General features: G+C 42.0%; 2 protein-coding genes across 5 annotated transcripts in view; one reads left to right on the forward strand and one right to left on the reverse strand.

Annotated features, from left to right (window-relative positions):
* The window catches only part of ELMO1 (engulfment and cell motility 1), a 533,506-nt gene that overhangs the window by 51,403 nt on the left and 454,199 nt on the right, over positions 1-27,904 (forward strand). The gene's annotated exons all lie outside the window — the stretch shown is intronic.
* Positions 13,736-13,984, reverse strand: LOC123951745 (40S ribosomal protein S21-like). Its single transcript, XM_046020720.1, has one exon. The coding sequence runs from the start codon at positions 13,982-13,984 to the stop codon at positions 13,736-13,738; it is 249 nt and encodes an 82-aa protein (XP_045876676.1).

Here is a 27,904-nt window from a genome sequence, read left to right on the forward strand (position 1 = left end):
TCTTTCTTAGGGTTCAGCTCTCAGATTTGGGTTAACAAATCTTCATAACATGATGCAGTCCTTTTTATATTTCTTCCTCTTTCTTGTTCAGTGAAAGCATTTGATGCTATGAATTTTCCTCTTACTACTTTTTTGCCTGAGTCTTATAAGGTTTTGTATATAGCATTATCAAATAATTCTGGCCAATATTTGTTGGGCACCAATGATATTCTAGTATAAAGAAAAAAATAAATCTACTTAAAACTTGAAAATAGGCAAATAGACAAAAGGATGACTGTGTGTCCCTTCAAAATCATCCCGGATTATTGAGACCACCCAAGGAATATCTAATTCTCTAGATGTATTGTCTTTCTTTGCTTTTCTTTGATTTACTCTTTACTGTTTTTTTTTCTTTTTAAGATTTTATTTATTTGAGAAAGAGATAGAGCAGGAGCAGGGAGAAAGGCAGAGGGAGAGAGTAGTAGACTCCCCACTGAATGCAGAGCCCCACATGGGGCTTGATCACAGGAACCTGAAATCATGAGATCATGATATGAGCAGAAGTCAGATGCTTAACTGACTGACCACTCAGGCACCCTTACTTTCTACTGTTGGTTAAGGTATTTTACAAGTAGGTAAGGGTAGATGAATACCTATAGGAAATGGTGAAGTGCAAATGATTCTTGTCCTTTAGAAGAATAATCCCCTGAGATATAATTTTGCTACCCTGCAAGGCATGACCCAGTTTTGTATCTACTTCAACAATTTTATTTCAGCTGTCCTTTCAATGACTAGATATAAATGTCTTTTCTCCTATAATCCTCTGAGACAACTTTTCTATCCCATTGGTTTTCTCATTGAATTAAATACATCTTTAATATGTATTCACCTTATATTTGCATGAAGGTCATGTTTTTAATGTTTCGAAAATTGCTTTACACTAGGAACAATGAGGCTTTCACCTCTGTCAAAAAGACTGAGGGCTGGGCATTAGTTAAAACAGTAAACCTGATGTTACAGGAACTATTGCAATAGGGGAAGAAGAGGACTGGGCTCAATTCCGAATGCAACAAAGGAAAGCGGAGATTTATAGCCATGCATCAGGAAGGGGGTCAGTGGATGGAAAATTACTAAGAGGAAACATCAAGAACAGGGAATTCTTGTGAAACCAACTCAACAGGATTCTTGCTGAAAGCAGACCAGGGTGATCACCTATCACCTGGAGGATAAGGGAAGATGAAGAATTTCATCAGATACTTAAACTGATTCATCAGATACTTAAGCATCTCTTAAGCTGATTTAGCAGGACTCTTGCTAAAATTGGACTCCGCAGGAACAGAGGTGGAAGGTCATGGTTGGGCTTAGTTGAGCAGAGGACTCAGGAGCCTGACTAAAATCTGCTCAAGGAGAAAATCCTTGTCATATGCATAATGGAGCTTAATTTAATCTTCATATAAATCTTAGGTGAGCTTATCATTGTCTCTAACTGTACTTAGGAAGAAACAGGCTCAAGAGCATTCAGGTGAGGATAATGTGGAGACACCAAGTGAGCCCAGGTCTGTGTGAATCAAGATCAACTTCCCCATGTTACTCTGAGGAGTCACGGGCTTCTCAGTGAGAAGAGCAATGACGAAAGTGTGACCTGATACAGTGCACAAAAGAATATGGATAAATAAAAGGGAGAAATAAGTGAAGGAAAAAGTTTGAGATCACTTATAGAACAACTATGAGACTGTATGTTTTTTCCTCCGCGGGTGAAAAAGAAAATGTGCAGAATGTCTGTGCAATTGTAGAATTGGATAGAGTGTACTTGGAAAGTCCCTATGTCCTACCTCAGACTTGAATATTTACTTCTTGGATATACAGAGAGAAGGGGTTGCAAACAATAAGTAGCTTTCTTTATACTAACAACAACAACAACAACAAAAACCAAAATGTTGGGAGAGGAGAACTATGATTGCTTCTAGGCCCTGGGCAGACATTGGGTTTTCATCTTTCACTATGGAAGCGTACCATTCCAAAGCTTAGCTTTTTAACACCATGGGGTGTTTTCACTTTTTCTCAAGGATCTCTTAAAGTTCTCAAAACAAAATTGGTTATAATTCACTTTACTTAAAAATAAGTACATGAAGGGCGTGCTATGAAATTAAGTCAACAATATGCTGCTTCAAGTCCAAAATCACTGGGAGGGATTAGGGAGACGTAAGTGGTATGTGGTAGCGAGAGAGGCAGGGATGAACAAGTATTAAAACTCTCTCTCTTTCTTCCTGTGAAACCACTCCCAGCTATGCCCACAGAAGTCACTGCAACAGGTAACATTAGGAGCTCAAATATAATTAACGTGCTAGGGCTGTAACTCCGCATGCCTGCTATCCATCTTTAGCAGCAAACTCTGTCCTTGAAATACTCTACCGACTGGCTTGAGTGTAACTTTCCTGGCATTCCAGATTAGAGGTTGGGAAATTGGTTTTGTGCTTGGAAACGCTGAATCAGCAACACCTACTGTTGTTACATTCTGGATCTTGATTACAAGTATCCCCACTCCCAACCATTTAATCCAGAAGCCCTCAGGGCACTCCTGATTCTTTTCTCTCCTCTACTTTTCACATGCCTGCAAAATCCTGTGGATATTGCATTCTGTGCTTCTAAAGAATCTGCCCTTGTTTCCTCTGCACCATTCCTACCCGGAATGAACCCTCCTTGGCCTCTGGTCTGAAGATGACTTCAGTGGTCTCCTAACATATGTCCTTCCCTCTGTTCCCTGCTTCTTCCCCTCCGTAAATGGGTTCCTCTCAATGTTGTAAAAATACCCATATGATCTTGCCAGTTGGCTTGAAACCCTTCAGTGGTTTCCCAGGGCTCATGGATTTGCTGAGCATCCAAAACCTTTCTGACCCAGCCCCCGTCCCCCTCGTTCTCCAGTCTCCCCTCTCCTGGAGTTCACCTTTGTACCAGTCTGATCTGCCGTCTGTTTATCCTGGCTTTCAGGCAGAACGTGCAGACCTTGCTGAGCCAGCTATTCCTGTGTTGGACAGCTTCCCTCTCAGCCTGGTCTGGGTCAAGCATCTCCTTCTCAACACTGTGCTGTAGCTGTTTCTTTGTAACATTGCTGTAAGAGACCATGCTGTCCCCTAGGGGCAGGGCAGCATCCCGCAAGCATTGGTATCCCTGTGCTTAGCAAGGAGAGGCTCCCCAGAAATGTCTGTAGCTTGAATGAATAAGTAGGTGAAAGCCTTTCTTGCATGAAAAAACTTAATGCAACTAACCTCCATTTAGCTCGGGAGAATTTGCGTGAGAACGATCTAAGATATTCTGTTGTTTGGCCACAAAAGCCACGTCATCCCCCCCTTTTTTTCTTTATCCCATCTCTTTATATAAATGTATCTGTATAAATCAGCTGTCATTACTGTCACTACAGTGCCTTCCAAGGACGAGACAGGTACACTGAAGCAGAGAGGGTTAAGCCCTCCCTAGGTCAGCCTGACTTTGGGGTGGGCAGGCAGTCTTCATGGACATGTGGGGATTTGACCACAACCACCAAAAAAAACCCCACAAACAAACAAAAAATAAACAATAACAACAAAACCCACCAAAAAAACAAAAAACAAAAACCAAAAAAAAAAAACAAACCCAAGTTGGGGGAAAAAAATAAACGTCACCAGCAATGGGACAAATCAAAATCCGGCACCACCTGGTAACATGCAAGGAAAAGGATGCAGCTTCACTTTTCCGTGATTTTCCTGCCAAAAACTCATAACCTGACTCTAATCACAGGAAGCATCAGACAAAGCCAAACTGAAGGACTTGATACAAAATAAACAGCCTGTAATTTCAGAAACTGCCAAGGTCAGAAAAATCAAGGGAAGACCTAGGGAGATGTTTTAGGGTGAAGGAGACCAAAGGGACGTAACAACTTAAAAGTACCTGGTGATTCTGAACCTGATCCTTTTGCTATGAAGTACATTTTGGGTACATCCTTGTGTCGAAGGAGCAAATGTAACATGTATTACATGTTAATTTCCTGATGTTGATGTTTGTGTTGTGGCTGTGGAGAAGGGTTATAGCTGTAGGAAATACACACCAAAGCATCAGGGTAGCATCAGGGAGTGGTGAGCTTGGGGTTGGCGAGTTACTTTCAAATGCTAAAGAGAGAAAGAAGGATCTTTGCACTATAGTTGCAATTTTTTTTCTTTCTTGTAAATTTGAGATCACTTCAAAATAAATTTTTAAAAAGTTATTTATTTGAGGGGCACCTGGGTGGCTCAGTGGGTTAAAGCCTCATGATCAGGTCATGATCCCAGGGTCTGGGATCGAGCCCCACATCCGGGCTCTCTGCTCAGTGGGAGCCTCTTTCCTTTCCTCTCTCTGTGCCTATTTGTGATCTCTGTCTGTCAAATAAATAAATAAAATCTTTTAAAAAAAGTTATTTATTTGAGAGAGCGGGCACACACAGGTGTGGAGGGGGAGGGGCAGAGGGAGACTCAGACTTGCTGCTGAACAAGGAGCCTGAGGCCGGGCTGGATCGCACCACCTTGAGATCATAACCTGAGCCGAAATCAAGAGTTGGACGCTCAACTGAGTGAGCCACCCAGGCGTCCCCCAATAAGACATTTTTTAAAGAAAAAAAAGTCAATAGACAAACTTGGACTTGTGAGATTGGACTCTTGGTATATTTATGGTGATGGAACTGTGCAGAAGAAGGGCTTGGTTTTCCTTGGACTGAACTGGAAGTGAAGCGGTGATGAAGTTGAGGGGCATGGCCGAGAGCCAGCGTGCATCCTGTGTCATCCTCCCCGCCGCCCCCCCCCCCCCCAGCCAGCCCTCAGCAGGTCACCTTACCTGAGAACAGGCTCAAAAGACAGACTATCACCTCCAGGAGAGCAGAGCTGCCTTCAGGGGTAAGCGCCATTGGCAGGTTTCTAGCAACTGGGGAGCAAGATGCCAGTTTGATGGTGACTTACTGTGAGAAATGCAACTGAGGCCACTGGCCCTCTTGGACGGGCAGATTTCCTTTGTATAGCGGACTTCAAGGGAAGCCTGGTGGTAACCCGCACAGTGGGTGATGAGCAAGGAATCGCAATGAGAAGAGCTGGCCAGTGCAATCAGGGTCTGGAGGCATCCTGCGAGGGGAGCCTGATTCCTCCATCCTGCACCGGAGCCTCACACTTGGCAATGGGACGTGGAGGCGCGAATCTGTGGCGGGGCTTGTACTCCCTAGGGTAGAGCTGGGTGGCTTCCCAGACTCCCATTTTTGTCTGCTTTCATGGTGGGCCACCTCTCTGCCTCTGACTGATGGGTTCTCGCTTTAGATATGGTAATAGCCTCAGCTGGGTTGTGGACTTTCAAATGCCATTGCCTTTCTAGGATTCTGTGTTGACTCCTGGGTTGATTCCGTATATTCACTCTCAGAGGCATAGGCTGCTTTATTCAAGTGCCTTAGAGGTCTCCCCCTTGCCACGACTAGCCACGTGGGAACTTGGGCTGAAGAGAGGCTGTACTCTAGAATAGCAACTTCCCTTTTGCTATTTGTTTTTTTAAAAGTCTGGAGCCATGTAAAAGGAAGGAAAGACTTAAAAAAAAAAAAAAAAAGAAAGGCTTACCTTCTTGGAATATCTTGTTATCTTTAGAGTTCTTTAACTTCCTAGGTTGCAGACTTTCTTTCAGAGATTTGGTCAAAATAGATACTTTTCCCTTTTGGGAGCACTGTGCCCTTCCACTGTGAACCAAAGGTATTCAGATTTCAAAGCACAGTCCATGTGGGGCTGACTTGTGTGTGTGTGTGGTGACCAGAGCTCTCTTTCTGCAGCTGAGGAGTGTTCTCTGAGGCGTGAGATGCCCCTGCCTCTTATCCCCCCTTCCCTGGAGTGTTTGCAGTTCCTTCTCGCACAGGTGCTCACATCTCTGCCAGGGCACTATAAGACCCCTGGGTACTTAGCTCTGGAACTTAAGGTTCCAAATTGCTCCGTATGTAAAAGCCACTTGTCTCTGGGTGGGTGTCGCCTGAGGTTGCCCAGCCTTGATTGAGGCTTTTGAGTGCCAGAGCTGGTTTTCGAAGAGCTGCCCGAAATCTGGAATGCACGTGAGCCCACAGAAAGAAGCAGTGGTTCTGTACAGCTCATCAGGGAGGGACCAGCCAAAAAGGGTCTGGGTCCTTCTGTGAGTGATAAAGGGCTAGGTGCTTTCAGGCGTGCATCCCGGATTCTTCTTCAAAGGACGGTTAGAAGGCAGTTGTGATTTTTGCTGAGAAAGAGCATATACATATATGGATTGGCTTACACTCATCTAAGGTAAGGGTCTCCAATGTAGTGTAATTTTATATTTTGTTTTCTCCTCTTCCCATGCCATGATAAGGCCTTCATACAAATGCCTTTAGAAATGATAACCAGGGGTGCCTGGGTGGGTCAGTGGGTTAAGCCTCTGCCTTCGGCTCAGGTCATGATCTCAGGGTCCTGGGATCGAGCCCCGTATCGGGCTCTCTGCTTAGCAGGGAAGCCTGCTTCCTCCTCTCTCTCTGTCTGCCTCTCTGCCTACTTGTGATCTCTCTCTGTCTGTCAAATAAATAAATAAAATATTTTAAAAAGAAAGAAAGAAATGATAACCAGAACATGCCTGCTTTGGCATTTCCATACCATGGGAAATTGAACCCCAGGTTCAGTTGGGGGTGGGGAAGCAGCATCTATACGGTCACCAGGTCGGCTGCTGAGCACTGGCATGACCATCTGTAATTCGTGGGGGATGTCTGCAAACACAGTGTCTTCTCACATGACCACCAGTCACCAGGTGCGCAGAGCACCTGGTGGGCGGACACAAGAGACTGGGGGGCAAGGTGGTGAGTGTCTGCAAGTCTCTAGGAGCAGACTTGGTTTCCATTTGCAGACAAAGCAAAACTGAAAGCCCCGCATGAATTCTGGCACTAGTTTTTGCCATCTGTTTGATTTTTTTTTTTTATTTATTTATTTGACAGAGAGAGATCACAGGTAGATAGAGAGGCAGGCAGAGAGAGAGAGAGGGAAGCAGGCTCCCTGCCGAGCAGAAAGCCTGATGCGGGACTCGATCCCAGGACCTGAGATCATGACCTGAGCCGAAGGCAGCGGCTTAACCCACTGAGCCACCCAGGCGCCCCTGATTTTTTTTTTTTTTTAAACCGGGTCAGGGGCTGCGATGAGTATCAAACTCTGTGGGCCAGAGAAAGGATTAGAAATAGAATCGCCTGAAACATGCTATTCGAAGCAGGTAGGCCCTGAGGTCGGTTGAGGGACCTATAACTTTCACTTTCATTCTGTCCCTGGGCCTCCTTGCATCTGGGAGTCAGAGAATAATAATAAAATAAAGGTAGGCTGTATCAAGAAATGTGATCCTTGGGGTACCCTCCTAAGCTGTGCCTCTGTCAGTCAGATTTCCTCTGTGCTGGAAAGAGTTCTGCCCTTCCCAGCTCTGCCGGGCCTTCCCCTCATCGAGGGGGGCTTGGGCTGGGTGTGAAACTAATCCCTCCTTTTGCAAGTGGTGAGGCTGACAGCTGTGTAAGGAAGCGCTCCCTGGAATGGGCTTCGGGTCTCTGCTCCATCAAGAGGCAGACTTCTACTACCAGTGACAGCTGCAAAGTACAGATTTATGGCAGGGCCCTAGCTCTGAATTCCAATTACCAATTGAGTTTCCAAAGAGTCTGCATTTCCCTGTCTGTGGTGCATTTTTACAACTTGCCACTGTGATGGCCGATACACAGCCATCCCCAGTGACTAGTATTTCTAACCAAATGATTTACAGAATGAGAGCACAGGTGATGCATACTTAACGCTTTCTGCTCCTTGAGAGGAGAGAGTGCTGGGGAATCTGCTGTGCATTTCTAAAGGGTGGAGAGTCAGGAGGGATGGGGGCGGCCAGGAGATTGCAGAAGCCGAGTGACACCTATGAGGTTGTGGAAGACATGTATTTCTGTTTACAATAATTATTTTTTGTTTCAGAGAATGGCTCTCCTTGATGAGGGTAGCAGGTGCCAGAGCGTTAATAAAGGATTTTGGGGGACACATGTATTTCATGGTTAATGCCCGCCCATAGGTGAACGCGGTAGCATTCGGTTCTGCAACTCTTGACCGTCTGTTTCCTGTGCTCGAAGGATGGCTGGATTCGCTATTGTTAAGAGCAGGATATTGAGGATCTGGAGACCAGCATGTCCCCTGAGCTCATGCTGTCATCCTTGCCTGTTAAAGCTCCACAGGGCAGGAGGATGGAAAGTGTGTCTCCTACTTTGACAGCCTGTGACTCTTCCAGACTCTTATACAGGGGAGATGTTTTAGCAAGGGATTGAAAAAAAGGGATTGAAATGTACAGGTTTCAAGTAACAACTTTGTTGCTTCTGTTAGAGGAAATCCACATGTCTGTCCACATGCAAGTCAGCACAATGGAGGAAAAAAACTCAATGTTTTAAAATAGATCTTTAAAAACATTACCAAGACTACTTAGCGCTTTAAAAAAAAAAAATCCTTCTTCTGAACTTTGAAAGTCTTTTTCTCCACATATAAAGGAAAGGCCTTATGTGGCTGTTTTGCTTAATGTGGGTTGGTTTTATTTTGGACTCTTTGAAACCCAGAGTGAAGGCTAAAATTCTATGTGGAGAAGTAAAAAAATGAAAGGAATGACGAGGTTTTGGGTATGCTAAATTAAAGTGACAAGGTACAGATAACAGGGCATGGCTGTGCCCACAAATTAGCCCTCTCTAATTTGCTGCTGGGGAAAGTACTGCTTTGGTGTGCATTGGGTGGCTCAGTGGGTTGGGCCGCTGCCTTCGGCTCGGGTCATGGTCTCGGGGTCCTGGGATCGAGTCCCGCATCGGGCTCTCTGCTCGGCGGGGAGCCTGCTTCCCTCTCTCTCTCTCTGCCTGCCTCTCTGCCTACTTGTGATCTCCTGTCTCTCGCTGTCAAATAAATAAATAAAAATAAAAAAAAAATCTTTATAAAAAAAAAAAAGTTTAGAAAGTCTAGTTTGCTCAAAAGTGAAAACCTGAAAAACGTAAGCCTTTCAGTTTTGAAATGGCCTATGGTTCCCTATGTTCAAGGAAATATTTGAGCAAAATCTTGCCTCAAAAATATGTAAATTACATGGTTTCATTTTTAGAAGCCACACTGTGTGTTAGATTATCTTGTGTGTGCCCCTTCAAGTCAGCTTTTCCCAAAGTTTTTGTCCCAATCTGGGATGTATTTTGTGTTGAGCAGGTGGCAGCTGTATTTTCTGTGGTCTCTTGTGTAACGGAGGTACCGTGCATGTTCGGAGTGGATTCCTGATGGGAGATGTAAAGAAGGCCCGAGTTACTTTCTCCAGCTTTCATGTAGTTCCAGGCAGCTGCTCAATATTGATGGGGACCCAGGATGACATTTGGTTCCTCTGGCTAAAACATGTCCTACCCCAAATTACAATATTCCTGTACTCCAAGCTCAACTCCCCAGAGGGCTGAAATGGAGCTCTGTGAGATGAATTAGCGTATTATAAAAACTCAAGGAGAAGGTGGCATAAGACTTAGGATTGCTTATTACTGTACTGTTAAAAAATGCAGTTCATGATCATTCACCTTTTGTTTCTAGTTTCTGGGGGTGTTTTCTCAAGGAAAGCCCGTGGCCTCCATTTCAGATGGTCTGCTCCTGGGTGCTGGGCACTCTCACACCCATATGAGGCTTGAATTCATCGTGGTTCCTCTACGCGTACACGGTTGTGGGGTTTCCTAAACAGGTGGTTAATAGATGCGAGGTGGAAACGGTTTTCTGGTCAAATAGATTTGGATAAACAGAGCTGACAGATTGCTTTACTGAAGGACTTTTCTGGGCCTTGAACGTGTATACACGCATGTTGTAAATTGTCAGGACGGTGAGTGAAGTGGGCATCTGGCTCAGGAGTAGTTCTTCAGTGTGTCCTTGGGGCACGCTGCCTCAACGTTTGGCTCTACCTGCCTGTTACGGGTTTAATTGTGTCCCTCCCAGAAGATATAGGCTGGAGTCTTCCCCTTGCCCCCAGTACCTCATAATGTGACATTATATTGCAATAAGGTCCTTATAGATGTGATTAGTTAAGATGAGGTCATACTAGGAGGTTAAGCCCTAATCCATTATGACTGGGGCCTTTAACGAAGGGAGGATTCGGACACAGACACATGCACACTGTAGGACAGTGCCATGGGAAGCTGGAGTTATGCTGTCACAACTCAAGGAACTACTGGAAGCTTGGAGGTACCCCTGGGGTAGGTCTTTCCTGAGCACCTTCAGAGGGAGCATGGCTTACCCACACCTTAATCTCAGACTTCTAGCCCCAGAACTGTGAGACAACAAATTTTTTTGGTTAAGTCACTCCGTTTGTGATGCTTTGTTGTGGTAGCCCTAATAGTCTTTGCCATTCTAGACTTGAGCTCAATACCTCAGGCTTCTTTTCAGGATGGGCTAGAACCACATCCCTAGTTCTAGAAGCTTCTTAACCAAGCTACTCACTGATTTCTTCAGAATTGGGGGTTCCTTTGTTGTATATGCTGTTTGTGGTACTTCCACTGAGGCCTGGCCTTTCTTCTCATTGACCTGGAACAGTGGTTTCTAACTCTAGTTGTACAAAGGAATTATCTAGGAAGCTTAAAAAGTACGAATGCCTAGGCATTACCTAATTAATTAGAATCTCTGGGAGTAGGACTCAAGTATTCCCTCTGAAAGTTCTCTAGGTGATTCTAATGCACATGCAGGGTCAGGAATTGTTAAAGGAAGCAAGGGCTACGCTGAGTGTATGTTGGGGGAGGGGGATGGGAGACAGAGGCACCAGCCACAATTCAGCAGGAGGTGGTGGATCCCTCGTTGAAGCCAAAGAGCTGGGTTTGAACCCTGGCTCTTCCCCTTACCTCGGGGCTCTGTACTCTGGCTTACTCATTTATACAGTAGGGATTATAATGACTACCCAGTAGTCTGTGTAGGTTGCTACACAGGCTATGTAGGTAGCACCTCACAGAGCTGCTGTGAGGCATCTTAGCTCAGGCTGCTATAACAGAATACGATAGATTGGATGGCTTTTAAACAACACAGACTTATTTCTCATAGTCTGGAGCCTGGCAAGTCTTAAGATCAAGGCATCTGCACATTTGGTGTCTGGTGAGAGCCCATTTCCTGGTTCTTCTTCTTGCTGTCTCCTCATGTGGTGGAGAGGCCAAGGGAGTTGTCTGGGGTCTCTTTTATAAGGGCACTAGTCCCATTCCTGTGGGCTCCACCCTCATGACCTGATCACCCCCCAAAGACCCCTATCTCCAAATACCATCACACTGGGGATTAGGTTTCAACATAGGGATTCTGGGAAACATGGACATTTAGTCTATAAATAAATGAGAGGGTTCAGTGAGATGCACTGAGTCCAGGGTCTGGGAGATAAGCATTAAAGACTGTCGGTAAACCAATCAGGACCCCTGTGATCCTCTTCTCAGTGAGTCTCCCAGGGCAAGAACAGTCTGTCCCTGTCGCCCTTCATCCAAACCCATCCCTTGATTACTCTTTCTACTTCCTCCCTCCCTCCCCAACCGCCTGCACACTCAGTTGGCTTCCAAAACAACGGAAACCTGTGTTCTCCGTGCGGATGCCCTCTTGTCACAAATAAAAAACATTGGTTAAGAGAGTATGTTTATTCCTTAAGGAAGTGGGCTCCAGGCCGAGGATGAGTTCACTGTGGCTCATCCCACCGTGGGCTGCAGGCACGGCTTTTCTAGGTGGTCATTCGTAGCCAAGAGTGGGCAGCTAAAACACCGCATCTGAAATACTGCCGTGGAACCCTCCAGAAGAAGAGGAGCCTCGATCTTCAGTTAATAGGTAGCTCAGCCTCTTGTAAGAGACTTCTGGCTCCTGGCTCTGAATCAGACTTTAGCCTGGCATGCCTGCCAAGTCCAGATCTCCAGGGGTTGGACCTGGTGTGTGCAGTTTCAAGCTCTCCAGGCCATTCTGATGCAAGGACAGTATTGCCACCCTCCATATTCTCTACATATGTGTGTATGTGTGCGTGCATTTTGTCATGTGAAAATCTAAGCCCTCCTTCAGTGCTTCATTCGACACCTGTTTAGTAGGTGTCAATGTGTGCCGAGCTGTCTTCTAGACGCAGTATGGCGGTGAACCAAACACTCATGCTCACCTGAAGCTTCTTTTCTATTGAAGAATCCAGAACAAAAACAAACAAATATCTGAAATAATGTCAGATTTTGAGGAGCACCAGTAAGAAAATAACATATGGGAGGCAAGTGGGGAAGGACAGGGCACTGTTGTGCTTAGGAATCAAGGCAGGCTTCCCCAAGGAGGCAACATTAGAACCCGAGTAAGACAGGGAACAAGCCACAGGGGAATTTGATGGTGGTGGTGGTGGGGGGGGGGGCAGAAGGTTCCAGGCAGGAGCAGCCCTGTGCTTGGTGTGCTGGAAAACAGAGGGCCAGTATAGCTGGACTGGAGAGGGGCAGGAAAAGAAGTGCAAAGATGGGTGGAAGCTAGACCATAGAGGCCGACAGGCTATAAATACAGCTTGGAATGTTTTTTAGCATTTTTAACACAGTGCAAGGTTTTGGGCGCGGGAGTGGCATGATGTGATCTATCGTAAATGGATTATTCTGGAGAATTGACTGTGGTGGGCCAAGGATGCCTGAGTCCCAGTGAGGCCAGGTACGAGGTAGATTTTCAGGCACTGTCCAAGGAAGTTTATGCATTTGCTGCTGGAAAAATATTAAACCATTTCCTCGGCAGTGTTGGCTATATTTAGAACTTCAAAACAAAGTATAGAATATGTACTTTTTACACTTCAAATAATTCTGTATATTTTTCAGTATGATATGTGCAGTGTTATTTCAACAAGACCACAAGTTCAAACAAATTTGTGTTCATTTGTGTTCCTGTCTTTTTATGCGTATGTAATCCTTGATAGTTTTATTACAGATTACAGTAAAAGAAGTAGTTTGTCGGGGTCAAATTTCTGAGGCAGGCTTTTGAGTAGATCTAGAATTTAGTGTTTTTCTGACAAATGAATTTCGTTTTCCTGCAATCCAATTATTTTCATCACTCTTGTTTATAAATATTGTATCTTTTCTAATGACTGGTGCTTTTTATTTGCATCTGTATCATTTCATTAATCTTTTTGAACATAAGTAATTAAATGTGTGTTATGGACTAAATGGTCATGACCCTCCAAAATTCATCTATTGAAAGTTAATCCCCAGTATGATGGCATTATGAGGTGTGGGGCATTTGGTAGGTGGTTATGTGGGAGGACTCTGCCCTCTTGAATAGGGTATGTGCTCTTAGAAGAAGAGTCCAGAGAGCTAGCTCACTTTTTTCTTTCTGCCATGTGTTGATGAAAAGGAGAAGTAGACAGTCTGCAACCAGGAAGAGGGTCTCACCAGAAATCCAACCATGCTGGCAGCATGACCTTGGACTTCCAGTTTCCAGACTGTGAGAAATAAATTTCTGTTGCTTATATAAGCCACCCAGTCCGTGGTTCTTTGTTACAACAGCCCAAATGTACTGAGACAATGTGTACATTGGCATGTGATTTGTGTGCATTTGTTTTCAGTTTGTGTGACCAAAATAGGTATAGACATTCCATGGATTATCTAAGCAACATATTCTACACAAACCATAAGTAAAATATAGAAGAACCCCCTGAAAACCCACCCCACCTATATATTTGAAAATTTACCAAAAACTGACATCATTTTTATTTATTTATTTGGAGAATTATTATTTACGACAAATATTCCACACCTGTGATCCTCTCAGAAGTTCTTCGAAACCATTTCATCGGCCTTGGCCAGTTGGAGGATGGAGTCCTCTGACTCACCCATTCTGCTAATGGCCCCACAGATACAGGTTTTACATTGGCTGTTGAACCTGCCTGTCCCCTTGTCAGCCTCATCCATGTTCATCTGGATGGACACGTGGTCCTTGGCAATGATAATGTGGTTGCTGGCAGAGTATTTTTGTGGTATGTGGAGGTCCACGAATTTGCCAGCATCCTTCTGCATGTCCAGGGCATACCTGCTCCCACTGCCGGAAGCACAGAAAGGAAGTGTTGCATTCCCTGGGCAGCCAAAACCAACATAATTTTTAATGTTGCCTAAAATAATCTTTGATTAGACACTTTTCTTGTAACACATTGTAAGATAAAAATGGAAGGCAGTAGAAACATTATACTTGTTAATAAAAGGAATAAATAGGAAGAAAATAAAGATCAACCCTCAAGTAAAAACTCTGAAAATATAACAAAAAATACAAGCCATTGAAACTATGTAAGTAGACTCATTTGTGAAGTATTTCAGAATTTTTGTGTCAGATGCCCTGTAACATAAATGACAAGTAAAAATTCATGAACTCACTGGGCAGATAGAATTGTAACCAAGTACTCAAAGTTGATACCCTCATCAATGGGACAAACCAACTGCATTACCTCTTGATATGAGGTATGATACCACTCCTATTACATTTCTGCCAAAAATCCATTACCAGCATCTTGCTGCAAAGAGACATTAGACAGGCCCAAGTAGAGGGATATTCTACAAAATAACTTTTGTAGATTTAACCTTACTTTTCAAAAATGTCAAGGTCACGCACACACACACACAAAAAGGACTGAAGAACTCTTATATATTGAAAGAGACCAAAGAGATTCCTACACTCATTCTATAAGTGATCCTCGATTAGCTGCTGGACCAGAGAAATAAACTCTGTTCTTTTATGATAAATAAATCATTGTGACAATTAGTGAAATTTGAATAAATCCTGTAGATTATATAATAGTATCATATCAATTTTAACTTACTGATTTTGATAATTGTGCTGTGATTATGTAAGTGAATGTTCTTGATTTCCAGAAATACACATTGAAGTATTTAAGGATAAAAGAGCATCACATTTGCAACTTTCTCATAGATAGTACAGGAGGAGGAAAAGCTTATTTCCTCTATTCCTCCAGGTTCTCCAGCTTGGGCCCTGCACATTAGACTGACAAAAGGTGGAATAATGAGAGAAAAACAGAAGTCTATTTATAAGTGCAGCGTGCATATACATGGGAGAAACTCAGTGATGTGTAACTCAAAGGGGTGGTTAGAACTTGGGCTTATATAGCTTCTTAACCAAACAATAAGTTTCAGAGAAGTGATAAAGACAAAGAAAAAGGGTTTTAGGCTTTCAAGGGTAGCACCTATGGGAATGTGAATATATGGGGCAACTACAGGGAGATGAGTGTTAATTTAGTGAGGCTTGTTTGTGCAGGTGCATTTCCATGCCACCCTACCTTACGTGATAAGATTGTCCTCTTCCTGGTTTGGGAAGCAGGGGACACTTTTATGGGGGAATTTTTGTTCTTTTTTCAGGCAGATTGGCAGAGGACAGAAGTTCATCCTGTGTCTGCTCTTTTAAAAATTGCCTTCAACTCACAATAATCCTTATGCTAGAGCAGCACATTTTGGGGGTGGCATACTCTGAACTCCTTCACTGTTCAAAAATATTACAAGAAAAAGAGAGAAATCTACTGGAGTAAAATGTTAGCATCAGGGGAATCTGGGCAAAGGGTATATTTCATATTCCTATTGGAATTTTTTTAGTAAATCTTAATTTATTTCCAATTATGAACTCTAAGTTGAGTTTAGTTTATTTTCTGCCAAATTTCACCCCCCACCCCCGCCAAACTAGTGTTTTCTAAATGGTAGGAAGAAGACTTGTGTTGTTTTTTTTTTTTTTAAGATGTAAGGCAAGTGCTTCTGAGATTGCCTTTAATATTTTATCAACTAGCTAAAAACATTTCAAACATCATCTTGTATCAACAGAGCAATGTGAGTCTTGACATGCCAAGAGAGCCAGTTAGAATAAAGTGGACCGGTGGGAAGTATTTTTCTTATGCTTGATTCTTAAATAGCCTTAAATAATCTTAAATTATTGAATGGAAAACTAACGTGTAATTTAAAATATTTTACTCATACTGCTCATAAACCCACAAATTGGTCTCCTTGTTTTGAATGTGTTTTAAAAGAGGACATAAAAATTTACTAAGAAGTAATAAATTCATTGTAGAGGGGACTTCCTGAATAGTGAGAGTGGTCAAGTACTGGAAACTTGTCAAAGATTTTGTCCACCTCTGTAGTCTAGAAAGAGGCAAGACTACTTGTTTTCTCATGTTCTATGTATAAATTCACCTGGGCATTGGTCTGTAGATGGTTCAAGCTTTGACTCTTAAAAATGTTTGTAATCATATAAATTCTTATTTTTGTTAATCTCAGAGCCTACGTGGCATTAAGAAATCACCTGCTATTACTATAAATAACTTGGGGCTCCCTTGTGAATTGTCATTAAGAAGTTGTAGCTAGTTCCTGCCATTTAAATTTTCAGTGGTACAGAGTTGTGGATTACTGAGTACTTTTGTACAGATGTTTGTCCACTTCATGGAGAAGAGTTTTGCCTCTTTCCATCTGCATTATCTATTGAACTTTGATAAAATGGAAATCCAAGGGTTTTAATCATTATACCTAATCTACCTAGAGTAATGGTACTGTTTTTGAAAGAGCACTTCTTTTCTTGTTAGTACTGATCTAATGAATGGACAAAGACTGTGAAATTGGATGTTCTCTGGGATCCTTCCTTATTCTACAGCAGCTGTATAACCTTAAATAAGCTTCCACCAGCCCTTACTATTTGAATTCACGTACTTGTATTTATTTATAACTTTCCACCAGTGCTTACAGTGCTTCTGCAGTCATTCACAGATGCACAGCAAACTGAAAATTTTGAGCTGTCCAGTGAGCACGTTGCCCACTTAGGTCTCCTAAGTGCAAAAGGTTGTGCTCTGCTTAAGAGAAAATGTGTGTGTTAGGTAAGCTTGTCAGGCAGATGTTGCAGTGTTCCTGTCATGAGTTCAATGTCAGTGAATCAGCAATATATATTAAATAAGATGTCTTTAACAGAAACACACATAAAACAAAATCATGTATTGATTGGCTGACAAAAATGTGGCCAGTGGCTCATAGGAACCTAACCTTGTATTTCCCCTAGGAGCAAAAAATCAGCATTTGCTAAGTGTTCCCATTGACTTTAGAGAGCATAACTACTGCAGCCAGAGAGAATGGACTCTTTATGTGATCTCTCTGAATTCCAGCTTCTTATAGGTAGGATGACCGTGTATCCGACTCCTCACGTAGCCCGGAATGAAAGTGAGAATTTATCAAAGAGTGTGCTTATTCATTGGGTCTAAGCAAGGACTGTCAAACAAACTGGGTCATATAGTCATCCTATTGTAGGTAGTATGGAGCTTATAATAGCTAATTTCAGTAGTATTCAGCAAATATTTATGGATGATCTCCTACTTTTGCAGGTAGAACATGAGGTAGGATAGAGCCTGACCCTTTGTAGGAAGACCTTAGTGGCTTTAAAGTAATGGGCAAGGAGAAAATGAGGTAAGATAAGGTCCTGTTCAGGATTTTAGGAGCAATGGAAGTCTATCGAGAGACCCTAAGGAAGGAAGTGAATGAAATTGGGAGTGGAGAGGGAGGAGCAAGTGAATGCAAGTGACCTGTCAGGAGGCTACTGCAGCAGTCCCAGCAGAAGTGATGGTGAAAGTGGAGGCAGAAGAAGACTGAGAGAGACTATCTGACCTATTTAGGAGGTCAGATCTGTTGGTCTCAGTGATGAATATGAATGTATGGAATGAGAGAAAAAGAGCAATGGGGAGTGATTCTCAGATTGCGTGAGTAAATAGAGGTCCCTTTTCTGAAAAGGAACAATGTTGAAGGAGAAACTTCATGATGAGCAGAGTGAAGAATTTATCAAGTTAGGTGTAAGTGTATTTACATAAAAGACATTTGTAAACTTTAGTCCCCCCCTTTTATAACTGGCAACAGCAATTTTTAAAATGATTTTTTTTTCTCCCCCTGTGTTTTTCTCTGTGGATTTGTGCATATCGGCATTCAAATCTGGTTACTATTCTTTCATTTTCCATAACATTCTTTTGCACAACATTAATTGGAAGCCAGTTAATGCCTCATCTCTTCGGTTCTGCCACTATCCACAAAGGAACAGTTTTCCTGGTCCAGGTTTTAGATCTGCTTCAGGTTGCCCAGGAGAGACAGAACTGGGGGCGCACCTGGTATCTGGTCCAGGTGCCTACACAGGCCACCCGGGGCACTCTGACATTGCCCTTCCAAGGATGTGCCTCTTAAGTGCCCTCCAGTGCAGGATGCCTCGGTCAGCATGACCGGTTTTGTGGGAGCTTTCTCCAGATCCTCGCTTTGAACTTGGATTAGACTTCTGACTTCTCCTGTCTTTGGGATCTGTTGGGAGGAAAACGTTCCTCTCCCCACTTAGCTTCAAAAGGTCTGGGTCCTCCCATTTGACTGACAATAGATTAACAGGCAAAAGGGAAGGTATTTATTTACCTGTGCTCACAGAAGTACTCAATATTGGCTAACTTGTTGAATAGTCAAAGGTAAAGGTTTAGGTACCAACTTAATAAAAAAGATGTTTAGAGCTTCAGTGGGAAAGTATGGAAAGTTCTGTTGGGCTTTTTGATGCTAATGAACAGCTGAATTCACACTTCCTGGTGCTAAGGGTCAGTCTTCTCCCTCAAGTCAGAGAAGAGGCGGGTGTGTGGGGGCGAGTCCGTGTCAGTGGAGGATGGATTTACTGGAGTGTCTGCTTAAGTTTAGATAATTTTCTTTTTGTGGCTGCTGATTGTTCTGATGTTTTCAGTTTAAAGTAATTTTAATACCACTTTGGTGGACTGTGAATTAATCCCTTCACACTGCAAGTTTCCTTTTCTGTCAGGACAAACCTAGCCCGTCAGGGTCTAATTAAATCGAATGTCCTAAGAGAGGGATTCTGGATCCCTTTTTTCCGGTGGGTAGAGGAGAGGTCCTCCATCCTTATGCAAATGTGTCCACCTTCTCCTCATTGATCCACTCAGCCTATCAAGGAGTGTTGGAAGGGGAAACCCTGCTCAGGTCAGGAAAGGTCACTCCTCCTCTGCGGCACTGGTTCACCCTTCATTTGCATGACTGTGAGAGGCCCCTGTGTTGACTCACCCCTGGACCCAGATCCGCTTCTAGTGCTTTATCTTTGTCCACCAAAGGCCAGAGGCTTGGTCTGGCAGTTTCCCTTTTTTGAGACTTGTAAGACCCGCCACATCCTGTGGATACAGAGATTTTTAAACTAATGGGTAAGTAAGAGATGCTGTGAATTACAAGTTCACAGATTTCTTGCAACTTTTTGATCTTGGATAAATGAAAAATGCTTAAAAAAACAGTGAACAAGAGGTCAGGGCTTTGATCAGAGGTATAATCCTAAACCTTTGCTAACAGGTTCAGCCCTTCCCTCTTGAGCTGCGTGAATCAGCTCTTTGGCTAGGAAGCATTTGATATCTGTTTATGGGTTCCTAAACACAGGAAGGCTTCTCTTTTTCAGTTAATGAGTGTTTTGTTTTGTTTTGTTTTGTTTTGTTTTTTAGCAGAGAAAGGAGTAACCTGTTAAGATGTGATCCTGTGTGCTTTTGTGTACTGCTTTGCTTCCAAGGAGAGGAGATAATAAGGGAGACAGGAACAAAGAAGCAAAACTTACTTAGTAGAAGTTCTAGATTTTTTTAAAAAAGTGATTAATGTTCCCTTTATCTGCCAAGTGGTAAGGATGCCTCAGATATAGTATACTCAGCTTTTTGCAAGACTTCCAAAAATGTATTAATAAGTTCTTGGACAAAATGAAGAAATGGGAGCTGGCTGCTGATACTCTCACTCAGACACAAATACACTCAGACACAAATGGTTGCATAACATCCCATTTTCTGCCCCCACCTCCTCTTGCCTTCCTGGGCTTCTTGGGTGTCCAACATGCTGGCCTTTAGCCAGGACTCACTGGTGTACTGGTCATGGCCAGCGTCCCTTATACTTGGTCATTGTGGACCCAGTGGTGGTGTTAAAATATTTTAAATGTGATCTCAGGGTATAATAAACTAGAGCTCTTGGGAAAAGCTGGGCAAAACTGGACTAGGGCCAGATTATCTCCTCGGGAACTTCACCCATAGTGCTCACACCCCATATATAATTAAAATGAAAATCATAAAGTAAGTGTCAGGAAATCCAACGCAGTGCACATTTTCTCCTGATGATGACCCTGTGTTTTTTAGAACTATTAAGTAACAGTGTTTTATTTTCTCCTGGATTGGATGCTCTTGTTTTGTTAGTGCCTTAAACATGAGGCTTGGTTGAACTCGGGAGTGGGTCTCCTAAAGCAGCAAGGCAAGGAGAGGACTGGGAATCATGAATTGATTCTGTTTACATTTTGAGCTTCTATCAGTAGTTGTGTTGGCTTAAAGCAAGTGAAAATTGTTTGCATAGCCATTAAGCGTTTATGATAACGTGTGGAGTTGTTTAAAAGAAAAGCACTGCTTAAATTAAAATAGCACCACGAACAAATAAGCCTTAGACTTCTTGTAATGGAAAGATGAAGCATAATACTCCATAGAGGGATTTACCACAAAAGTCTAAATTTATTAAACGACCACTTTTGCATATTGGTTTAGTTGGATTGTTTGCTTTTGGCTTTGCGGTAAGTAAGTGTGCCCTTCCCAGGACAGACCCCCTCCCCCGCCCCACCGTCATCTTCATTTTATAGCTGATTCTGTTGCTGTGATGTGAGGCGCTGACTTGCAACCCCACGGTGTGGTGGGATTCTGGGTGAGGGTCTTTCAGGCCGTCTTTCCCTTAGATGTCACGACGCACGGTGACTACTCAGCACCCAGGGTGAGATCCGAAGGGAAGAGGGGGCTGTTTCTCTTACAGGCCTCAGCCCCCAGGGCTGGCTGTGGCTACATTTGCCATCACCAAGAACCTGTCTGACTGGGAGATGAGGTCTCGTGATTATCGCTCTCTTCTGCTCAATGCCAGGTTGGAAAAAGGAAGATAATTACGAAAAAGGAGCTCTGGGGAGAGGTGCCAACTGCCAGATCCCTTGACAGTGAGGGATTTATCTAGAAACACAGCTGAAAACACCCATTAAATATGTAAACTAGACTGAAGGGATTGGCAGAAAGGAGAGTGGCCATTATTTATTGAATTACTGCATTTTGATTAGTTTCGAATTTACTTACATATGTTTCAGTTAGCCCTGGGGAGGACAGAAATGTTTATTAGTTTGACTGAAAGTTATAAAAAGTGTTATTTAGTGGCTATAATTTCAAAAATGAGACGAGTAGGTTAAGGGTGGATAAAAAGAGGTTATCTTTGGAAGATTCTATTTTGGACCTTCCTGGCTTTGTGATTTGGGGACATAGTGGTGATGGCATATTGAACATTTATTATGTGCCCGTGTCTCATGGAAGCATTAGGCGTCATGTAATCATCACAGCCAACCTGTGAGGGAGCAGCACCACCCACATTTAACAGAGGAGACACTGAAGATTAGGGGATTTGCCCAGAGACACCCTGCTGCTTAGTGACAGAGTTGGTTAGTGATCGTGATCTCAGATATTACAGCCTTAATCACACGATGCCCTGTTTGTTGTCTCAGTCACTGTTCCTGTTAGCTTCCTTATTTTTAAAATGCAGGGACAGGACTAAATCATTTATAATAAATCAGTGAGTTTTAGAACTAGAAGTTCATTGCTTTAAAGAAAAAAAAAAAACAACCCAAAACCGAGCAGAGCCAGTGTTCATCCTATATTCACTGCAAAAGGTCAAGATAATGACTAAGTGGTAATTACTAGAAATGAAGTCATTTCAGGGTTTTCGTTCTGACAATTATTTTTATTAGTTTTAGTAAGGGGGCCATGGCAAGCAGGTATTTCTGAACCTCCATCTCCGTGGCGTTCTCATTTCAATCTGTATCAACCTCCGCCCCACCAAGCCCGTCATCCTCTGGGCTAACAAATCATGTGACAAGCCATCCGCTTACCCAGGGAGTGATGAGTAAACGCAGAGGGGTGGCTGAGAGAAGGGAATTTCAGGGGAGGGAAAATTCAGGGGAGGAATAAGAAACACGCCAGTGATGAAGAGATCTAGGAAGAGACTGCATTTATTCTGTGCTTTTCAAATGTGAAGGTTATTTAACTCTACCTCGTTAGAAAACAGGCTCCTTCCTTCTTTGGAAGAGAAAAGATTGCTTCTCCAGCAGACCATAGGTTCTTCTGCGTCATGCAGTTTGTTGAGACGTTCTTCAAATATATACAAGAAAATTTAGAGGTACTTACGTTATTTATTAGTAGAGGAATGTCTCCTTCTTTTGCAACTGGTGTTTCACGTAAGAGGACTTTCTAGGTAAATAAATATCGACACTCAACAGTTTTATTTTAATAAAGTCTGATAGAATTTTGCATTTTTGTTAAGTATGCCATCTGGGCAAATGGGGATCTCTAACAGATACGTGTTGTTTAGTGAAGAATAGTAAAACGTTAATACACACCCACCGCCCAGCTTGAGAAACACAATGTTACCAGGAACTTTGAGGCCCTGATCCATTGCTCCTCCTTCATCTTTGTAAGCTTTGTCCTGAATATTTCATTCATGATTTTTTAAATTTTTGTTTTTAGGGTTATATAAATATAGACAGTGTATTTTGGAACTTTCTAAAAACGGAATGATCTGGATGCACTTTGCTGTGACTTGCTCAACGTTGGTTAACATTCTCTTTCTGAGATGGACCCGTATGGATACATGTAGCCATAGTTCCTTTTCACTCTTTGTAGTGTTTTCCATTTTATGAATATGCCACAGTTTTTCTCAGACATTTGAGTTGTTTCTAGTTTCTTGCTGTGAGGATGATGCTCTGAATATTTTTATACACCTCTCCTAGTGCAGAGGAGTGAGAGTTTCTCTAGGATGTGTACCCAGGAGAGGAACAGCTGTGATGTAGAGCGTTTACACACCTACCCCTCTCCTAGGCAATGTTACCGTGTCCCCAAAGGAGTTGTGCCAAATTAAATTCTCCCCGGGAGCGCATGAAATTCTCGTTGCTCCACATACTTTCAACACTTGGTATTATCAGGTTGTATAAATTTTCTAGTCTCAAGGTTTATCAAATGGTGTCACATTGGGGTTTCTCTGCAGTTTCCTAATTACCTGTGAGGCTGACCATCTTTTCATAGGTTCATTGAACTTCATGTTTTCTCTTTCATGAAATGCCAATGTGCCTTTTGGTTGCTTATCCTTTTTATATTGATTCATCGGAGCTCTTTCTATATGCTGTGTAAAAAGTCTTTGTTCCTTAGAAATGTTACAAATATCTTTTCAATAAGTGATGTTAAAAAAAACCAAGCGGATTTTTAGATCTGATTGGCTTTATTAAATGATTCATGAAGCAGGCAGCATCTCATCTATTAAGCAGAGAGATACTCCAAAGAGTTGCACAAAATGCAGAGTTTTTATAGGAAGGAGGGTGGGGCAAGAAAGTTATCAGCAAAAGAAGGGAAAGAACTGTTTCAGGCAAGGGGGCGTGTCCTGTAGATTACCTAATCTTGTACTGGGTCCAAATGATAGATTGCCTCATTGGTGTTGACTAGAAAATTCCTGACTGACCACTTTGATTACATTTTGGGGAAGGATGAATCTGTAGTTAGGTTGGGTATTAAGTCCCAATTTGGGGGCTTGACTGACCCTAAGTGATTCCATCTCAGGCCTGTGGTTTTCTTTTTGTCAGTGGTTTATAGTTGTTATTATATTTTATTTTAGGGTACCTTTTGATGCATCATTCTTAATTACTTTGTATATGAGTGAATCAGCTTCTTTCTTTATGTTTTGGGCTATTTGTATCTTTCTTACGAAATCCTTCTTACCTAATGATAAAATTAAGATATTCTTGTATATACGTATTTTCCAAGATTTTCCTTTCTGTTTATTTATACTTAATTTCTGGAATTGTTTCATTTAATGTAGATTGTGATCTGGGGGTAGAGTTTAATAATTCCATGCATCATTCCGGTGCTGTTTATTAAATGGTTCATTTCCTGCGACACTGGTCCACAGTGTCTGCTTTAGCAGTTATTAAACAGTTATCTGTGTGTAGGCCCTTCTCCAGCCTCTATGTTACATATACTTGTTCATGTCATTACCAAATTGATTCCTCTTGCTCAAACTTTTATGTCTCTCCATCTATTTTGGGTTTAAAATATTCCAATAAATTTTATTATTTTATATGGAAAGCTCTTATAAAATTTTGTGGGACATATTCCTACCTATTATTACTATTATTATTATTATTATTATAAATTGTATGTTTAAAAGTTTGCTCTTTCTAATTCTTTATTGCTGGTGTATGGAAATGAAAATAACTTCTATGTATTGATCTTCTGTTAAACTTTGACAAACTACCTTAATACTAATAAAGTTTCTGGTAGATAATTATATCCTTTGAATAATGACAAATTTGCTTTCCCTCCTCAATCCTTATTTTTTTTTTTTAAGATTTATTTATTTATTTGACAGAGAGAGAGAGAGCAGGAGCAGAGGGAAGAAGGAGAAGCAGGCTCCTCACTGAGCAGAAAGCCTAATGTGGGGCTTGATCCCAGGACCCTGGTATCATGACCTGAGCCACAGGCAGACGCTCAGCTGACTGAGCCCCCCAGACGCCCCATCCCTCCTCAATTCTTATGTTTGTTTTTCTTGTCTTATTGTGTAGGCTGGGACCTCCAGCACAATATTTAATAGAGAGGTTGTGTATTTGACTTCCTTGCTTTGTTTTCAACTTTAAAAGGTATGTTCAGTGGTTCATAATTGAGAATGATGATTGTTATAGGCTTTTTGGACATCCTTTAGGAAGGAAGTTTCCCTCTATTCCCAATTTTTCTACTTTTCTAAAAGGCTTTAAGAAATTGTATTTTAGTGATTCTGATGTTCTGTTTAGCTCTGACAGAAGGGAGTTAGATTTATTATCAGTGATTGATGATGATGCCTGCAGTGGAGGTTAGTGTAGAGGAGAAGATAGTGAGAAATGGTATATGGCTGCTGTACTTTATTTCTGCTTGTTTTATATGCTATAAAATAATTTCTTGCAAATTACTGCATTTTGACTATTATTTCTAGCATTTTGTTTTTGTTTTTGTTTAGTGTGTTCTGATTCCATGACTATGACTGGAACTTGAGTCCAGTGTGCACCAATTTTTCTATTACAGTCTGGTGATACTTAATTTGCACCATGCTTAAGTAACCAGTTCTTTCCTCTGCAGTCTTCCCCGGGTTCTCCAGGTCACACACTTACTGAGTTGAACCTGTTACCTGTTATTTTTCACTGTCTTTCTGAGGAATTTCTTTAAAGTATCCAAGACATAAATTGCTTGCCCCAAATATAATCAATTTATTTATCTATTGGTTACTCATTCCCCAGATACTTATTGAGAGCCTCCTATGTGACTAGAGGTATAATGGTGAGGAGGACAGCATCCCTGCCTCATAGTTTACACGCTAGAGTGAAACTAGGACAAGAAACAAATAGGTGAGGATGCCTGGGTGGCTCAGTGGGCTAAAGCCTCTGTCTTCGGCTCAGGTCATGATCCTGGGGTCCTGGGATCGAGCCCCGCATCAGCCTCTCTGCTCAGCAGGAAGCCTGCTTCCCCCTGTCTCTGCCTACCTCTCTGCCTACTTGTGATTTCTGTCTGTCAAATAAATAAATAAAATCTTTGAAAAAAAGAAAAGAAACAAATAGGTGAGTGTGTAATATGGTGCAAGGTAGTGAGAAGTGGGGAGTAAAGGAGGGTGAGTGACAAAGGGAGGAAGATGGTGATTGGGAATATATGTGTGCTGGCGTGTGTGGAAATTTTACTGGCATTAGGTTATGTAGAGAAGGTTTCTGTGGGGAGCTGGCATTTAGGCGAGTCCTGAATAAGGAGAGCAAGCAGCTGTGGGAAGTTGTGGGAACAGGGGTGAAAAGCATGGTATTTCTGCGGCTCTTCAAGAAGTCCCATGTGGCCAGAAGCACACGAGCCAAGAAGAGCGGAGTAGGAGATGGGGACAGAGAGAGGCCTAGGCCAGAAAGTGTTCGACTTCCCAAAACTGCTTATCAGAGAGATTTTGCTTTCATATTCTTATTAATGTAATGAAACTATATAGTTGTGAGTATTTTAGTAGCATCTGGTATCTTTTTGTTCTTTTATTCTTTCAATGATTTCTTTAGCCTGTTGTCTGGTTGCTTAGATTAGAATGGAAAGGCCTTGTGAGCAGCAAACTGGGTTTCCTTCACTCTTGTGTGTCAGGATCTCCAGCTCCACGACTGTGGGAAGGGAGACCTTAATATTAATATTAATAATATAATAATTTTACATATTATGTTCTATATTTTATATATAGACTAGAGGTATATGTATTACATATTATATGTAAATGATATAATTAATAATATTATTAATATTAATACCAATATTGTTAATATTTGTGAAATGAGCAAAGAATCTCTCTTTCCCCTTGGAGGAGTTTGGAGAATGCTGTTACTTCATTAGGGCTGGTGCTTTGCATCAGCTTGGGAGATGTTGTTATTCTACAGACTCTAAAGGAATGAACCTTGGAAAGAGCATGAATAAGCTGCATGACTTTCTAGCCTTGAGTTGCTCTATGGATGAAACTCTTCAGTGTGAGGTAGGAAATTCTCAGTCTGACTTCCTTTCTTCAGCTAGGAACATACAACTTAGATAAGTGCAGTTGATTTGTACACAATCCCATAACTTTGTCCCGTAACTTCAGCTACCATTTTGAGCCTTAGGTCTTAGGTTATTGGAATGAGTCTAACTGTGAGCTGGGGCTTAACTTCTGTGCCTCAGTAACCTATCTGTAAGATGAGATTATGTGGCAGGATTTGCTGACCTACCTCAGAGATTCTGTGTGTGATGAAATGAGAGGGATGTTGGAAATTTAGTTTGTTTATTTTAATACGTAATAAGTAGTTAATGCTAAAGTCTGGTAGACAATCATGATTACTAATAATGTTTCTTATTGTCACATGCAACATAATTTAACTTTGAAAGAAAAAAATAAACTGGCTTTTCCATTCCTAAAGGATGTGACTATAATTTCTTTCTTTGTCTTATAGAAGAATGGCACAGGTATGAGAATTGAGGAGTAAAAACAAGGAAACTTCCTAAATTTTCCTTCTAATCTTCTACTCCCTTCAATTATGATGACGTTTTCTACTGAGAATTCAGAAACAATTTCTGGGTCACTTTAATTCTTTGGAAACCTCATTGGTAGAGAGGAACTTGTCAGTGCTGAACAGAAGTGAAATCTTAGTTCAGTGATTCATTTATCAGATGTTTTCTTATCAATGTAGTGGTTGTAATCTTTAGTAGGTTATATAATGAATATTAACTCTTTACACTTTTGTACTTATGAAACTTAAAGTCATTGCACGTATTTGGTATGGTGACAACATGGGAAAGAGAGTAGTGTTCATGGTGATACTTTCTGTGTCTCTGTATGCCTAGAAAAAGGTAATTGATGAGGTGAAATAATTATAAGCAACTGAGACAAAAGTCTACTATTGAGGAAAAGAATTTTCAGACTGTCTGCATTGATTAACTAGTTGGTTGGCTCTTCAGCTCTCCACTTTACCTCAGAAGCCACATTTTCTCCTGTGTCTTCACACTGGGTTTGAACTTTTGTAATCACTGAGATCAAACTTTTGGTCATAAGAAATAATGACTGAGATGAGTAGTTTGTGTTTGAGAATTGGCGCTTTGGTGGTTCTGCAGTAGGTGATAGTTTCCTCTTCTGCTTCTTCTAATGAGGAGAGCTTCTTCAGGGACCAGTACTGAGCAGATCTCCCGCTGCCCTTTATGTCCTGCGGCTGCTTTGGTGCTGGCCAGCGCTAACTAGCAGGAGCCTGGATACCATCTCTTTCCTGTTGAGCTCTGAAGCTCCTGGCTTCACTCCTCCTCGCCACATTCTACATGATCCCCTGCTGCAAGCTTGGGAATTGATTCACCGAAACAA

This window comes from Meles meles, chromosome 10, assembly GCF_922984935.1.
Source record: "Meles meles chromosome 10, mMelMel3.1 paternal haplotype, whole genome shotgun sequence".
Classification (NCBI taxonomy): domain Eukaryota; kingdom Metazoa; phylum Chordata; class Mammalia; order Carnivora; family Mustelidae; genus Meles; species Meles meles.

Excerpts from the sequence above, each read along its gene's own strand:
- LOC123951745 (XM_046020720.1), bottom strand. The coding sequence starts at position 13,984 with ATGCAGAAGGATGCTGGCAAATTCGTGGACCTCCACATACCACAAAAA.